This window comes from Schistocerca americana, chromosome X, assembly GCF_021461395.2.
Source record: "Schistocerca americana isolate TAMUIC-IGC-003095 chromosome X, iqSchAmer2.1, whole genome shotgun sequence".
Taxonomy (NCBI): domain Eukaryota; kingdom Metazoa; phylum Arthropoda; class Insecta; order Orthoptera; family Acrididae; genus Schistocerca; species Schistocerca americana.
The window spans coordinates 762,385,491-762,402,551 of NC_060130.1; the positions used below are offsets into that span (position 1 = coordinate 762,385,491).

The 17,061-nt window shown below is 39.0% G+C and overlaps 1 protein-coding gene across 1 annotated transcript in view; it reads right to left on the reverse strand.

The window, feature by feature from the left end:
• Window positions 1-290: 290 nt before the first annotated feature.
• LOC124554679 (E3 ubiquitin-protein ligase HUWE1) overlaps window positions 291-17,061 on the reverse strand; it is a 350,828-nt gene continuing 334,057 nt past the window's right edge. Inside the window, exons 56-59 of the mRNA XM_047128297.1 lie at window positions 3,535-3,668; window positions 2,341-2,506; window positions 1,206-1,396; window positions 291-1,128 (exon numbers count right to left, since the gene is read on the reverse strand). Of these exons, the coding sequence (XP_046984253.1) occupies window positions 1,026-1,128; window positions 1,206-1,396; window positions 2,341-2,506; window positions 3,535-3,668 (594 nt within the window). The 3' untranslated portion in view covers window positions 291-1,025. The remainder of the gene's footprint in view (window positions 1,129-1,205; window positions 1,397-2,340; window positions 2,507-3,534; window positions 3,669-17,061) is intronic.

Genomic DNA, 17,061 nt, shown 5'->3' on the forward strand with positions numbered 1-17,061 from the left:
CTTTGCAGTGACAGACACAGCCACACAGCACTACATTTAGCAAAGGGAAAAAGACAAAACAGTACTGAGCTCAAATAAAAAAATGTAATTAACAAATTTACAGGAATATTGCTACAGCAGTGCAACCACGTGAACATAAGGAGGAACTGAAGGACGGACGGACACACACACACACACACACACACACACACACACACGCACACGCACACGCACAAAACCTGAGAGGGGGGGTGAGGGGGGGGGGGGACAGAGGGACAGAGAGACAGAGAGAGAGAGAGAGAGAGAGAGAGAGAGAGAGAGAGAGAGAGAGAGAGAGAGAGAGAGAGAGAGAGAGAGAGGGGGGGGGGGGGGGTAGGGAGAATATAAATACTGGATGCAACAATGAGAATGCTATATCAGTCTCTCAAATTCCAGTGAAACAACTATCATCAAATAGTCAATGTTATGGAAAGTCCATAACATCTAAATGTTAAATATAACCACAGGTTTTTTTTTTTTTCCTTTCAAATAACAAAAACAAAAAAATCATCAATTTTCATAAAATCATTCAAAACAGCAAGTTGTTTGGCTTATTTCAAAACATCAATATAGACTAATCTGTAAAACATTTAGCACACAATTCTTTTACTCTAGCTGCTTGAAATGCTATTCACACAAATATCACATACATATATACACAACACTGTTTTCCTTTGAAATTTGAAAATGAATGTTTTGTCATTAAGACTGAGTGTTCAGTTTCAAATATTCTGATAAAAATAAGGACATTGGACTTTTATTTTATGTCTTATATGTCAACAAGACCTCCTATCCTTTCATGAATCCAAGTCTTTTTCAAAAAGAAACTGCAGTTCTGATACCTTGGAATTTTATGGGAGGACTGCTTTTATAATTATTTTTACAACATTTAATATACAGGTAAGAAATTAAACATTATCAACAAAATCACAAGTTGTTGTACATGCACAAACAAGTTCAAGTGATCAAAATGTTTCATCAGTACAAGCACAGATTTACATTTTCCTTTAAGCAAATCCAAATCCTTCTGAACATTCATGGATGGCCTTCAGAAGGTATGTACGCAGCTTGTCGTAAGTCTCATAAACTGGCAAATCTAGTTGGTTGAAGCTGTAAAGATAAGAATTAATGTAAAACCTGAATAAAGCAAAATACTTTAGATTATAAGTTGGTAAAAACAGACATACCAAGTATGTGCTGAGGGCAATCTGTCTGTAGATCGGTCATCCCTGTGAATTTGAAATTTCTGCACTCCATTCATTCCTTCAAGTGCTGCAAAACCTTGAAGTGGTACCTTTGATGTGCCTGTGACAAACTGGAGGAATTTTGCTCTGTTTGCTTGATCAAAATCACGCAGTGCTCGCCAAAACCACTGAATCTGTTTCCAAATAAAGATGTGGTCAGGCTATCAAATGTTTTAAAAAAATTAACATAAAATGTGCTAGTATCAGATCATGTTAAAAACTACAAGTGGTAGAGGATTTTTAAAAAAAAACATTAATAATAGTCACTCATTACAAATAATTGATCAAGTTACTCAAATAAGAATCTTTAAACAATAAATTTATGTATGAGAGTCATGTGGGAGGATAGACAGTTTTCCACATTTTATGTAAAATTTAGTTACGTGAAAATTTCATTATGATGATGATCTATGCATGACAACTTTTACATAATAAATGTGCAATTTAATTAACACTGCTTTTTGTCCTTGAGATATATATATATATATATATATATATAAAAACAAAGATTCCATGAGTTACCAAACGGGAAAGCGCTGGTAGACAGACACAATAAAAAACACAAACACACACACAGAATTTCAAGCTTTCGCAACCAACGGTTGCTTCGTCAGGAAAGAGGGAACGAGAGGGAAAGACGAAAGGATGTGGGTTTTAAGGGAGAGGGTAAGGAGTCATTCCAATCCCGGGAGCGGAAAGACTTACCTTAGGGGGGGAAAAAAAGGACAGGTATACACTCGCACACACACACATATCCATTCACACATATACAGACACAAGCAGACATATTCTGCTTGTGTGTGTGTGTGTGTGTGTGTGTGTGTGTGTGTGTATACCTGTCCGTTTTTCCCCCAAGGTAAGTCTTTCCGTTCCCGGGATTGGAATGACTCCTTACCCTCTCCCTTAAAACCCACATCCTTTCGTCTTTCCCTCTCCTTCCCTCTTTCCTGATGAGGCAACAGTTTGTTGCGAAAGCTTGAATTTTGTGTGTATGTTTGTGTGTCTATCGACCTGCCAGCGCTTTCGTTTGGTAAGTCACATCATCTTTGTTTTTATACTGACACTCCTTAGGTATTACCTGTAGTGATGTCGGACTATATTTGTGATATTCCGTATTAGCTTTAAGGTCTTCAATGTCAACGTTGGGCATTCCTGAGATTAACAGTTCCAACTCTTGTTCATTGAATATTGATATCAGACGTTTTGGAATTATGTCATAGAATCCTTCTAAGAAAGCATATATCCTGAAAAATAAATAATATCCATAAGACTTCCAAACATTACTACTCCTACCACCACCACCACCACCACTTGATTCTTTCTAAATTCATCAGTACAGATTTAACTTTGCCACTTTTCCACCTGCTGGTCTTTACTTAGAACAAACTAGTATCTTACATCTATGCAGCAAATTTAGAAAAAAATTCTTTTAAACTTGTGTCAGATGAAATATTACAAGTCGCACCCAGAGTCCAAGATGACTAATTGACTCATATTTTCTTGGGTAATTGAGAGAATGGTAACTACCACAACCAACCAGCAGACGCTTGAGAACTTCTCCAATTTAGTAGAACAATATCTCGGTATACAGACAGGAAGCCTGCAAGAGTTGACGATGACCCAGGATATATATGTAACAATTAAACACCATCAACAGTTAAGCTAAGATGACTTATTTTGAGGCAACATTCCATATGTAAAAACAGCAGCAGAGAGTCCAAATCTTTACTGTGAAGAGATATAGCTCCACACTTCAGTATAACAGAATCTTACAACAGATTAGAATCATGCTTTGCAAGAATTTCGTAACTGACATACGACTACTTCGTCTAAAAAGATAAGAAAGAACACATTTATTTTTTGAGCTTGAGTGTTGACTTTACCTCTCAGATTCAATACATAACAGCACATAAAGTAAAGCAAGTGGCAAGTTGAAATACTGAGTGTGCCTGAGGCATGCAAGAATAATAGAACTGGTAGTGCACTGTCCTTCGAATGTAGGTTTACAGTTTGGCTATCACAAATATTCAGAACAGCATACACAGAAGAATGAAAAGATTTATTTCTTTACAGTATACAGTGTTATCCTTCATAAAAAATATTTTATACAAGCATGCTCACAAATAAAGTCTTAACAGTTCATATTTAATAAACAGGTTGTTCTAATTTAACTAGGTTGCAAAAAGGTACTGCAACTGCTGCTCAAAGAAAATAGTGAGAATCACAATAATGGAGATCATCAGACTGTATAATGATTATGTCTAAAGCTTACTGTTTTCTAATAGCACCAGTCATTTTCATCTGGCAGACAAGACGGATGTAGTCCATTTTATTTTCTTCACAGACTTGAATATAACGACCATGCGGAATCAGATCCCTCACATCCGTAACACCAAACTCTTGTACCTATAAAAGATGTTTATAATGGAAATTTGAAATACAATATGGCAAACTGTAAGTAATTTCATGCTATAAATTGACAACTGATCAACTTAGTTGCAACAAATTACTGTGTATATTATGGTCAGTTAGATTGTGAAACTGAGACTTCCCATTAAGAAGCAGATTTACAAAGGAATCTCTGTAGCAGTCACTATTTATGAATTACACAACTGCAAGGAAGAAGCAATTTTGAATGGCTAGTTAAAAAAATAGCTGAATTTGAGCTGTCTTCCTCATGTGAGTGGATCATTTATTCATTCTCATACCAGTTACCTTTCAAGACATCACAAGAATTTAAATATGAATTGTACAAGAAAGTGTATAAAAATTTCTTAAATTTATGGAGGTGTCATATCTCAGAAAGGAAGAAGAAAAGGGTCAATGACCCAGATTGTTACCCACACTGAATTCTCACATGATCCCCAACATACTGAGAGGAGCTGGGGCACTGCATGCTTGAGGCAGCATATTAATGGAGGTTGACCCATCTAGTAAGCATAAAGGGAAACACTGTCCTAATGGAGTATTAAGTTCAGAACTGACCAAAGGGAAGATGCAGGCATGGCTGAAATTGCCACTACAATTGGAGGTTCATTTTTAATGGATTCAATGTCATTTACACACTAATCATGTGGATATTTTGTAACCAGAACATGTCATTTAACTTCTAGATAAAACTGCCACTAAGATAATTTGCCTGCTTGACACATTGTATTATGTAGCAGAGATTAACGAATTTCCAGTTGTCGATGCCGGTCATTAGTAACAACTTTTTCAACCTCATAAGTCTTTGAAATGTTTTCTGCTGATTTTTATAGCTTTGTGACCTTGCACATTCAACCCTGCACATTAGAAAAATAACATTTTTATGTGGTATTAAGTGTAGGAGCATCCACAGTAAGGCAATGTCCATATAGTACTAGCAACAAAAAGCTGGCTGACACCTGTTGTGAACAGCAATGAAGCCTTTAACTCTGACTGGAATAGATACTGCAAGGATACACTGGATATGTTAAGAAGTTATGTCATATTTATTAGCATTAAGAACTAGATAACATCTAGTTAAGTTTACATATAGTCTGAATGTGAAGTAATAAGGATGAAATTAACATCAAAGGTAGGTCAATACGATAACTGGAATCTTTTACAGACCCCCTGTCTCAAGAGCTGTGGTAGGGGAACACTTAGAAGAGAACTTAAAATACTTTGCAAATAGATTTCCTGATCATACTTTAGAAATCATAAGGATTTCAATTTTCTAGCTATGGACTGGAAGCCTCCTGTAATTAAACAGGTGTCATGGTCAGCAATCCATTTGATATACCTCTAATTTTTTTTTTTTTTTTTAATGTACCTTCAGCAATTAGTGGATCAGTTTTTAAGGGCAACAACTTATACATTATAGTAACTAACAGGCCCAAATTTTTTCAATTCAGCTCAAGCAGGAGGGTGGAAATGGTGACATAATGGTGTTACAGCAACAATAACTACAGGTGTTAAAAGAAATGTTGAGGAAAGTATGAAAATCTTTAAACTTGGCAAGCTTGACAAGACATATACTGCAGATAATCTCAGCAATCAACATCATATGTTCATCTGGGGATAAAGCTGTGGAGCTTCAACGAGAAAAATTTAAAAAAACTGTACAACATGCTTTAGGCATGTACGTGCTGAGCTGAGTAAGTCTGTGAGAGCTGGGAAAGACTCACTGTGGTTCAATAGCTTTGTCAGAAATTTTCAACAAAAGTAGAGATATACATCACAGATTTAGAAGAAAGAAAAGCTGATCGAAGCCACAATGAACACAGGTTGTGCAATGTGAGAATAATTCAATGAATTCAAAATTAAAACACTACCTACCAATTCGACAAAAAATCCGAAGTAGTTATGGTCTTATGTGAGGTCAATAAACTGACTATGATTACTTGTGCAATCACTTTTTGATAAACTGGTTCCAAAATGTCAAACAGAAGGCCAAGTTACTTAATACAGTCCCCCAAATAAATTTCACTGCAGAAAATATTAATATGATTTCTCCTTCAAACAACACCAGAGCCCAAATGACAGGTGCTGAGACCGCAGAACAGAAAATCAGCTAAAACTGCTTGATGGAGAGAATGCAACAGGACACGAAAGAATACATGTACAGCTCTATATAGATTATGAGAAATAATTTGCTACCCTGCAAACAGCAGCTTACTGGAGTGATGAAGCATGCAGTCTAATTTGAAACAGGTGTAGATTATCCTCATTGTCAAGAAGGATCATTTAACTGATGCAGATGACTACATGGCTGGCATTAACCTGTTTTTTGTGTGTGTGTGTGTGTGTGTGTGTGTGTGTGTGAGAGAGAGAGAGAGAGAGAGAGAGAGAGAGAGAGAGAGAGAGAGAGAGAGACCACATTTTATTTCCACACATTATGAGCTTTTTTCCAATTGAAAATCTGTTCAGGAGGAATCAACAGGAGGAATCAACACAGATTTTGCATAAGGTAACGTTGTTAATTCACTCAATTTGTCCATGGGATCCAAGAGTCACCAGGGTTGATGCCATGTTCATTGACTTTTGCAAGGTATTTGATGCAGCTCTGTAGTATTACCCAGTGAACAAAAAATGAGCTGACAGTATACTAAACTAGCCTTGTGACTGGTTTCAAGACTCCCACACAGACAGAAATTGATACACAGACCATATGGAGCGACTTTGTCAGTTTTAAAAGATAACTTTGTATGTGACCTGAGGAAATGTTATCAGTCATTGCTGTACATGATATTTATAAATGATTTGGAGGATACTACTGGAAGGTACACGAGGTTATTCACACATGATGCCATTGTGTGTACAAAGATCATAATGTTACACTGTTATAGTAAAATGCAGACCTGGAGAGGATAAATATCTGGCGCATGAACTGGCAGTTTGACTATCAATACAAATAAATACAACACATTGCATATTAATAGACAGAAAGCCCCACTATCGTTCAATCATACAACTGACAATTACTGGAAATGGCAACTGCAGAACATCTAAGAGTACTGTCCAGTGTTGTGCAAAATGGAATGAGCACACAAAACTTCCTGTAGCAAATGCAAATGCCAGGCTGAGATTCACAGGAAGAATCCAAAATATATTTCACACATGGAAGAGGCAGCTTACAGAATTCTCATTTGACATGTTCTGGAGTGGTGCTCTTCAGTATGGGACCATTACTCAAAAGGGAATGAAAGAGTAAAAACTGCAGAAGTTTACAGTTCTTCAGTATGTGATCCATACCCAGAAGGGTTAAGTGGGTAAAAAACTGTAGAGAAACACAGAGACTTGAACACATCCAACAAATAATTGAGGACACAGGTTGCAAGTGCTTCTCTGCGACGAATAGGTTGCCACAAGAGAGGAATTTGTGGTGGGCCACATCAAGAAGAAGAGGAAGAGGAAGAAGAAATAAATTAGAAGGGTTAAGAGAGGTGGTAGAGAAGGTAAAAAATTCCTATGCACCAAAGCATCAGTAAGAATGTGATGAAACTCAAAGAGACATATTGTGCAAAAAAGAGTTTCAGTTAAAATTTTGAGAGGACCGTGTTTGAAGAAAGTCAGGGCAACATGTTTCCTCTGAAACAAATCTTATAGAAAGTATGTGATGGGAAAATTGGAGCTAATATGAAGGCTTACTGAAGTAGTTCTTAGCAAATGGAACAGCAATAATGGTAAAGTACAATGGCACCCACTGTACCTTTGTGGAGCATAGATACAGACAGTGGCACACATCTGACAAATGAAGCACAGGATGAACACTGACTTTCACTATGCATTTCAACAAAAAGTCATCAAACTTCCAAATCAACCTATAGTCTAATTTTTAAGTTGCTAAATGGAATAATGATGAAATAACTAGGAATAATTGAATATTGTAATGGTTTGTCTGCACAGTCATTCTCTGATAACAGGAAACCGTAACATCCAAGTTATATTCTTAAGAAAGAAAACACAATAAAATTCAAGTTTAAAAATCAATTTATAATATTCTATAGTTGTTGCTCAACACAGTTCAGTCAATCTCCTTGATTTCCTTTAATATATCTTCATCTCTTCCTACATTGGTGTACACTAATCCTGCTCCTCCTCCCCCCATCACATCCCCCCCCCCCAATCACCTCCCCTCCCCCCCACATTTTTCCTATTTTCTTCTGCCTTTCTTCGTTTTTATCCATCTCAAAACTGCTCCCTCACAAAAATAGACCTACTGCCTGCACCCTGGCTGCTATACTGTAGTTATGCCATTAGATATACACTGAGGTGACTAAAGTCATGGAATCTCCCCTAATATCGTGTCAGATTTCATTTTGCCTGGCATAGTGCAGCAACTCAATGTGACGTGCACTCAACAAGTTGTTGGAAGCCCCTACAGAAATACTGAGCCATGCTGCCTCTATAGCCGTCCTTAATGGCAGAAGTACTGATTGTGCACGATTTTCTGCATGAACTGACCTCTCTACTATGTCCCATTACTGTTTGATAGGATCCACATTGGGCAATCTATGTGGGCATATCATTTGCTTGAATGGCCCAGAATGTTCTTCAAACCAACTGTGAACAATCATGGCCTGGTGACATGATGATGTTTGGAAACGTGAAGTCCATGAATAGCTGTAAATGGTCTCCAAGTAGCTGAACATAACAGTTTTCAGTCAATGATTTGTTCAGTTGGACCAGATGACACATTCCATTCCATGTAAACACAGCCGACACCATTCTAGAGCCACCACCAGCCTGCACATTGCCTTGTTGAGAACTTGGGTCCACGACATTATAGGATCTGCACCATACACTAACCCTACCATAATCTCTTACCAACTGAAATTGGAACTCATCTGACCATGCCATGGTTTTCCAGTCAGCCAGGGTCCATCTGATATGGTCGCCTGCCCAGCAGAGGTGCTGCTGGCGATGGTGTGATGTTGGCAAAGGCACTTGCGTCGGTCACCTGCTGCCCACAGTGCATTAATGCCAAATACCACCACACTGCCCTAAGGGATACATTTGTTGTACATTCCACATGGATTTCTGTGTTTTTGGCCACTGCACTGTCCATCATAGGTTTGTTGTTGCTCTAGGGTACAAAACAGCTGAGGTCATAAGTGCCCATGTCATAACTTGAAATGGTTAATTACCAAATGAAATTGAAGTCTATCATACTCAGAGCCAAACTGACTGGGGAAAGCTAAAAACGATCTCTCCTCCTTTGAGGAGTTTGGTAAAATGGTTGAAAATTAAATTTCCTGCACCATATTACAAAGAAAAATAAAAAGTAAAACACAATCTTCAGCTCATGCCATATCTAATAAAATACCTAGTAAGTCAGATGGAAAACATACATTAAAATGTAAACTGTTATTAAATCAGCATTGGGTCCAAAAATATTGTGCACTGGCAATGGTTGGTTGCAGTAAGCACAGAGTGGTGTGTGTTCTCCACTTAACAAATGACAGTGACTGAAATGACAGTCCCCAATACGCAGCCTAGCAAAAGGTATCTCCTCGTGATAAGAGTGGTGAGAGGAAGTCATCCAAGCTCTTGGGAGATGTTTAATTTCCCATATAGAGAAGAACAGTGCTCATGCCAGTGATGCAATGTTCCTATGTGCAGCAACAAAGAGATCATCTGAAGGGACAGAATAGCTAAAATGCCTAGGCAGTCAGACTGCAGCTGTGGCAGCTTCATTCCACAACACTCCGATGTGACCAGGGACCCACATGAACATCACGCTGGTCCCATCAGCAGCGATCAAATAGAGGCACTCTTGGAGTCATCATAGTAAGGGGTGGTACGTGTATAGCACACAGAGGCACTATGTGAATTAGAACATAATACACGATTGAGAAGCCTTGTTGTCAGACGTATGGGGTGGCCTGACATAGGGTGGAAAGTTCTGCAGTAAAAATCGAGCACTGTTCTAAAAGCCAGTATCTAAAATTGTTTGTTGCCAATGACAAAGGTGCATCCAACATCGTGGTCTATCTTAGGGCCATCAGTGTAGATAAAGGTGCTGTCTCCAAGGCGTGTGCAAAGTCTGAGAAACTTATAGCGATATGTCAAATCTAGAGTTGTGTCCTTGGGAATTGAACCAAGTTCAAGATGAATGCGGACCTCTGCATGAAGCTAAGGTGCTGAAGTGCTCTCACCCATCAGGAATGTGGCAGCTAATGGAAAGTTAAGCTTCCAATGCAGTATACGAAAGATGCAGATTACAGTGGCATCATGCTAACATCTGGGAAATGTTCCGTCTCTCCAGATGCGTTTATATGTCTGAGGGACAAAGTGCTTGCCTTCAAGAGAAAGGTGATTCAACATTTGAATTGGAATAACACTTGTTCCTGGAGCAGTAGATTGTGACAAGGTGAGAGGATGTTTAAGCTCCCTCATAGTAAAAATGGTATAGTAGCATTCGCAATTCTGAGAGGGGAAAGATATCCCCCAAGTTTCCTCCATTTGTTTCCAAGGTAGGAAGGCAGGATAATGGATGGGGCTCAATATCTCTGCAAAGTATCAACCCAAAGTGTTGAAAATATTGATACAGTCCACAATGACAGTGTTCACTACAATCAGGCCAGGAGCCGGCAGATGTACCTTGTTTCTAGAGATCCAATGTAGATTACCACCAACCAACAGAAAAAAAGAGTAAAATGGTTTTAAAAATTACTAAGCAAGATCCAACTAGCTTTTTTGCTATCTCTAATAATGTGATGACATTTTGTGTGCAACTGTTTATAACGAACACTTTTCTCCATTGTGGGATGGTGTTAAAGACACAGAGAACACGTCTGTGTGTACGAACTGTGTTGCAGCATTGCCCAGTCCATCAGGGAACTGGGACATGTTGTGGTAGGAGAGAGCTTTGGGGTATGGAACATTCTGTTGTGGTAAGAATAACATTTATAAGGTACTTTACCTGATCATCACTGCTGTGGAGATGTTAATTGAAGGTTATAGTGAAGAGTGGAGCCTCCAGTCAGCTTTAAAAAGATGCCAGCTGGTCTTGTGCACAGATAGGACACGAGTTAGCAGACTAACTATGGACAGGAATTGTCACTCAAGTATGTGTCTGAGAGGATGGACCACTCTAGATGGTGGGCAAGCTGTGTATTACAGAACAAGAGATCCGGGTACAAGAAGGTTTGTATGGAATCTGGAAGAAATGTAGGTTCACCAGTGTTGAGAGAAATGCGAGTAAGCTATTTGAGAATATCTGCCATGAGAGTGCCTCTCGGGCAGGTTCTAAGAGAGACCCAAATGAAATAGTAAGTGTTGAAGTTGTCAAGTAGCAAAAAGAACTAAGGGAGCTGAGCAGTAAGCTGCAGTATGTCTGCCCTGGTGAGATCAGATGATGGGGTATGTAGATTTTACAGAGAAAAAAGGTATAACCGGGGAGAGAAAGATGAACTGCAATAGCTTGTAGCTTGGTGTTCAATGAAATGGGTTGGGTATGGATGTCATTCCTAATGAGCAACGTAACTCTCCTGTCAGCTGGAGTTCCCTCCTCAGAAGGAAGATCAAAACATACTGGAGTGATGCGTAAGAGTTCAAAGCAGTCTTGAGGGCACAATTTTATTTCTTGGAGGCATAAAACAACTTGGCATTGCGATCACAATAGCAGCTGTAAGTCTGTTCCATGTGATCTGATGTCATGAATGTTCCTTTTGAGAACATGCATATTAGACAATAGGACATATTTCTTTATAAGGGGCAATTACTTCAGTGACTGCAAAGTGATTGACTTCAACTGCATACTAATACAGCGTTCCAAGACTGGAGAATACTCTTCCACAATTTCTTCCGAGGTATCAGTAACCTCCCTGAGTCTGTCACCTGACTCCAGGGTGGAGAATCAGTTGGTGACTTGCACCAGTGAAATGGACGTAGGCTGGGCAGAGGTGTTGTATGGTGTCACTGTTGTAGAGGATCTCAGAGTAGGTGAATGGGAAGAAGTTTTGTGTTTGTTCAACTTACCAGTATCTTTGCATATGTCATATGTATCCCCAGATGTTTGCCGACTTGAGCTGCACAAATGGTAATCTCTGGAGTATTCCCTTTTAAATTTCCATTTTTCTGGTTGTGTCATAAGTGACTGCACTTGTGTGGGCTAAGGTTGGTTTTTTTTTTTTGGTCAACTGCAGTGGGCGGAGGTGAGGATATTATCTTAAGACTAGGTGATTCCACAACCATAGGAGATCACAGACCTGCATAGCCACATCTTTCGTGGGTCGTGATGTAGCAACAATGGTACTGCAACTGCTGGATAGTGGTATGCAAGGCTTTTGGCTAGCTAGCATTTTTTGAGCAACACTGAGTGGTACCTTTCCCTTTGCCAGGGTATCTTGAATGCCTTGCTGACTGAAGTACACAGGGAACTCGGGTGAAGCCACATGGTTGCAGTACAGTTGATGCTGCACGGAGAAGAGGGCAGGCAATCTCCCTCACGAACATCCCTGACACAAGTTACACATTTGGCTGTGTTTTTACAGGACATGCAAGTATGGGTATAATGCTGACATTGATGACTTCATAGTTTGCCTTTATTTTCAACTGGAGCTCCACTCAAATGTTAAGAAAAGGGTGCAGGCCGGCTCTAATTCTGCATCAATCTTGTTCATAACCAGATGGACTGTGGCTACACCCTGACCAGAGAGAGATTGTTGTGTATCTCACTCAGGCATACCATCAAGCAGCCGAGTGAATGTGACGCCATGTCAAGAATTCAGCGTTTGATCAGCCTCTACACGAACAGGGTATCGAAGGAGGAGCATAGCTTTAAGCAGTTTTTGGGCTTGAAAGGTAGCAACTGGCTCTAGAAGCAAAGTTCCATTGAATAAGCAAGTGCAGGACTTAAGTGCGCCTGTAGTTGCATCCACGCCTTTCTGAATGACAAACAGGTTCATTGCAAGAGAAGTTCTGGCTTCCTCCTGGGCATGACACAATGAGGTAGTGGGGTGCAATTGGAATATTTATTGTGTCTTTGCCCTCATTCCATTTCCATTTATTAGATGGAGGTTGCATTAATGAAGTTTATGTAGTCATCACGGGTGAATCACCCAATTATATATATATATATATACACACACACACACACACACACACACACACACACACACACACACTGTATACCTGTATATGTGTGCATGCACACGAGAGAGAGATAGAGAGAGAGAGAGAGAGAGAGAGAGAGAGAGAGAGAGAGAGAGAGAGAGAGAAGAGTAAATTTACCGCTTAACCCAAGTTGTTGTGACCAAAAGAATGCACAAATTTTGGTCACAGGAACATAATGGTGGCCTGTGCTGTGTTTTTATCTGACAAAGCACATATGTTTTCCCCTAGTGGAGGTGGAATAAACAAGAACAGAACAATTTTGTTTGCATTGGAAAAATTGTTTGTTTTTTGTCTTAAGCATTGACTATGGCATCAAGCTTTTTCCAGACATCAGTCTTCCTCTTGTGGAGCACATTTGTATTTTACACCTGCACCACTTACTTTTCACATCATGCAGTCCACAGTCTCATAAAAAACAATTTTGTTTGAGGCCACCTAATCCTGACAGACAGCCATTTTCACTCTGTCAGTACTACTTTATAAAAGCATCTTTGTGCATTCAACTATTGTAATACGTCATAAGTAGCCTCATAGTCCTGCATACCTCAGTAAGAGGGAAAGACTTGACAGACAGGAAAACTCCATGAAACAAACCTACACTTTTGTGATATCTGTGCTGTAGTAGATGGCAGTACAGCTTTGTCATAAGAGCCTCTCGATACCATTCAGATTTTGTGGCATTTAGAAAATATATATTCTCTGCCTGAGTTTGCAGAATAATAATATTTGGTAACTATTTTTTCATTATATTTTGAATATCTGTTTTTCTTACTTTCACCTATTTACTAGAAACATAAACTATCCTACATCATCAGTCTTGCTTTCTGTACCAGCTATTAGCAAATAAACTTACTCTTGCCATGTACAAAATATTAATCTTTAACAAAATGTAGTTATCATTCAAATATTATTTTCTACACAAAAATTATTGCAGCTGAATTTTGTCGGTATCTTAGAAACTGTTAACTGTTGAAGTGTAACCTTTTGGTTTTTCTTTTGATACTCAGTTGGTTAATATGAAGCATGGACTATGGCATCAAGCTTTTTCCAGACACCAGTGGTGGACAGACATGGGGAGGCAAGACTGGAACTTGTCTCAATTGTACTGATGTAAAATTCATTCATAATGTTATGTTGATGTACAAAAAGTGTCTACACTCGGGATGTGAATTGTTCATTATGTGAAATATGTAATATAAAATTGGTGCTTTACAAAGTATTTCCTGCATGAATATTTAGAGTTTACACATTCACTTTATTTCACAAATGAACAGCTCTTCATTGTTAAAATAATTGTTTGATGAATCGATTATGTCAAAACATTGATTCCAGGAAGAGTTAGATTCTGTTCTGAAACGTGACAAACACTGTCCCCTCCAACAAGAAAATACCCTGTTTCATTACAGAACAACAAGCAATACATCTACTGTGACATCAAGTGAATTAAGATGAATGTAGCTTTATTAACTTATGATTTCTACAAAAATAAATGTAGACAGTGCCTACATGTAATCCTTGTCATATAAAGTGAAGTATAAATATTTCTAGTTCTTTAGACAGCAATGTCAAACAATATTAATCACTTAACTAACATGATTGTTTAATTAGACTGTCGGACTGGATGGACTGTTTAGATGCTGCACTACTCTTCTCAGATCTGTCACACTTGCTTAACTGTACATGGAAGGAAGGAAGGAATCCAGTATAGCACTGACGTAAATGTGGTGCCTTGATTTGTAATGTATGTAACCCTCAACAACATACTCTTACTCTCTGTTTCTGATCTCTAGTCTATGCCCCACCAAAGAATTCCAAGCCACATCAAAGAACGTAACGTTCAGAGACTTCCCAACTCTGTAAAGGTGAATATTTATGGCAGATTTGGCAACAGAGTACAACTGCCTTGGGTAACACCATTTAGTGCACATAGCTGAACATGAGGCTCCACAGCAGACAACCCCAAAGTCTTCTCATGTTGACCCAATATCATCATCAGTTAAGATTGTAGTACTCATGGGATCATCAGGACTGGACTGTGAGTCAATGTAAACATGTCACCTGGTCAAATGAATTGCTTTCTGGTTGATGATCATGTCTGGATATGCAGTGATCTGGCAAACATCTGCTCAAAACATGCACCACATCATAGAAACAGACTGAATACACATCCATGTCACAAGGCCACAATCATACAACATTGGTTTGAGCAGTATGGCAGTGAACCCTCGTTGACATGTTGGCTACCAAATTTGCTTGATCTGAACTCACTGCACTCAATGGAACACATCTGGGTGGGGGACATGGATGGGGAGTGGTGGTGTAACCAGGCACTAGCTACACACCCACATGCCACTGGACTGTAATTTGTGGGAATTGTACAACCTGTGCAAAAACAACCCATGCCACATCCCTTCATAAACCTACTAAGGCCTCGAGTCCATGCCACAGACAAGAATGGCTGTATTCTGTTTCAATGAATCAAACATGAACCAACACACTATTAACATATTGACCACAACAGAGCCACCAGTAGATACAACAGGGATTCATGCCTAATTCCATGTGCTCACTGGTGGTCACATGTTCTACACTGTTTAGTACAGTATCGTGCATTTATTTGTATTTCTTGATTGAGTTGACACCAGTGTACAGAAAATCACATACAATATCTTTATCATTATTTTGAACTTTGCATTTGGCAACTTTACATACCATCTGAAGATACACTATACAACACAGAGTGGAGTGTGTTGCCACCAGCGGGCACATTGTGTTAAGTGTTTACCACCGCTGTGTGTGTCCTAGCAGCCTCATGGCAGGAAACATGTTAACCAAGTTGCATTGGTTTCACTCATCTGTGTAGTTATATTTGTAGATTTATGAAACCTATTATTTCCTAATGTTTGGTCCTCGAAGATATTAGTTCGTGTACAAGTTCGTGGCGTTTTTGTTTTGTATGTTGGTATTCTGGCTGCTATGAGTTTATTTATCAACTATCACTTTTTATTTGTAGTCCACTATTGCTACCTCAGTTTACATACTGCCATTTGGAAGATAGTGAGTGGCACTGTGAATGATAGAAAATAGATTGCTAAGTGGAGAAATTTGAACATTTCACGCATTCTTCTGTTTAAGTTCAACTGAGTTTTGACAGCAACGGAGGCAGCCAGAAACATTTTTGTCATGTATGGGGATAATTCCACTGGACAGAGCATGGCAAAAAGTAGGCTTTCTTGATTTAAGGAGGAACACTTTAACATTAGTGATTTTCCATGTTCAGGAAGACTTTTGAGGTTTGAGGAAGATCGTTTAAACACATTAATCCACAATGATCCCCATCAGTGTACTCTAGAACTAGCAAATGTGACAAACTGATCATTCCACCATCTTGCTACATTTGCATGCAACAAGGAAGTTCTTAAAAAAAATCTGGTGTGTGTGAGTACTGCATGCTCTAAGTCAAAATCACAAAAATCAACAGGTGGCTGGTGGCCAGACACACATCTCTGCTTGCTCATCATGAACAGTACTGACCATTGCTATCTTGTATTGTTACTGGTGATTAGAAATGGTCTCTATGTTAAAAATGAGGAAAACAAGTATGGCTGCATTCAAACAAAGCAGCAACTCCCCATTCGGACCTGCACACATCCACAAAAGATACTGTTATGCATCTGGTGGAACAATGATGGTGTGGTTTCCCTGATGTTCAAACATCACTGCTGAGATCCATTGTCAACAACTGAGACGTCTTGCACATGCAATCCAAGAACAATGAACAGCAAGCCTGCATGACATGATACTATTCCACAATAACCCCTGCACAAATTCTGCTAGGCTGACAAAAAATACAGTACAGGAGTTGGGGAGTGATTCCATGCCCACCTTATTCACCCGATTTTTGTGCCCAGATTTTCACTTTTTCCACACTCTATCAAAAAACCTTCAGGGGAATTCCTTTCCAGACAAAAATGCATTCCAATGGCTTGATGAGTTCATCACCTAAAAACCACCCTATTCCTACAGTCACAGAATGAAAAAGTTGCCCCAGCATTAGCATTTGTCAACAGTGAAAGAGAATACATTATTGACAAGTGTATCATAATGGTCCATGAATTTAATCATGGTTAATAGTTGGTAGTGGGTATTGAAATTTTAAACAGCCAAAAACTATTTCATATCACTGTTGTTCAATTCAGGTGGGCTTTTTGTT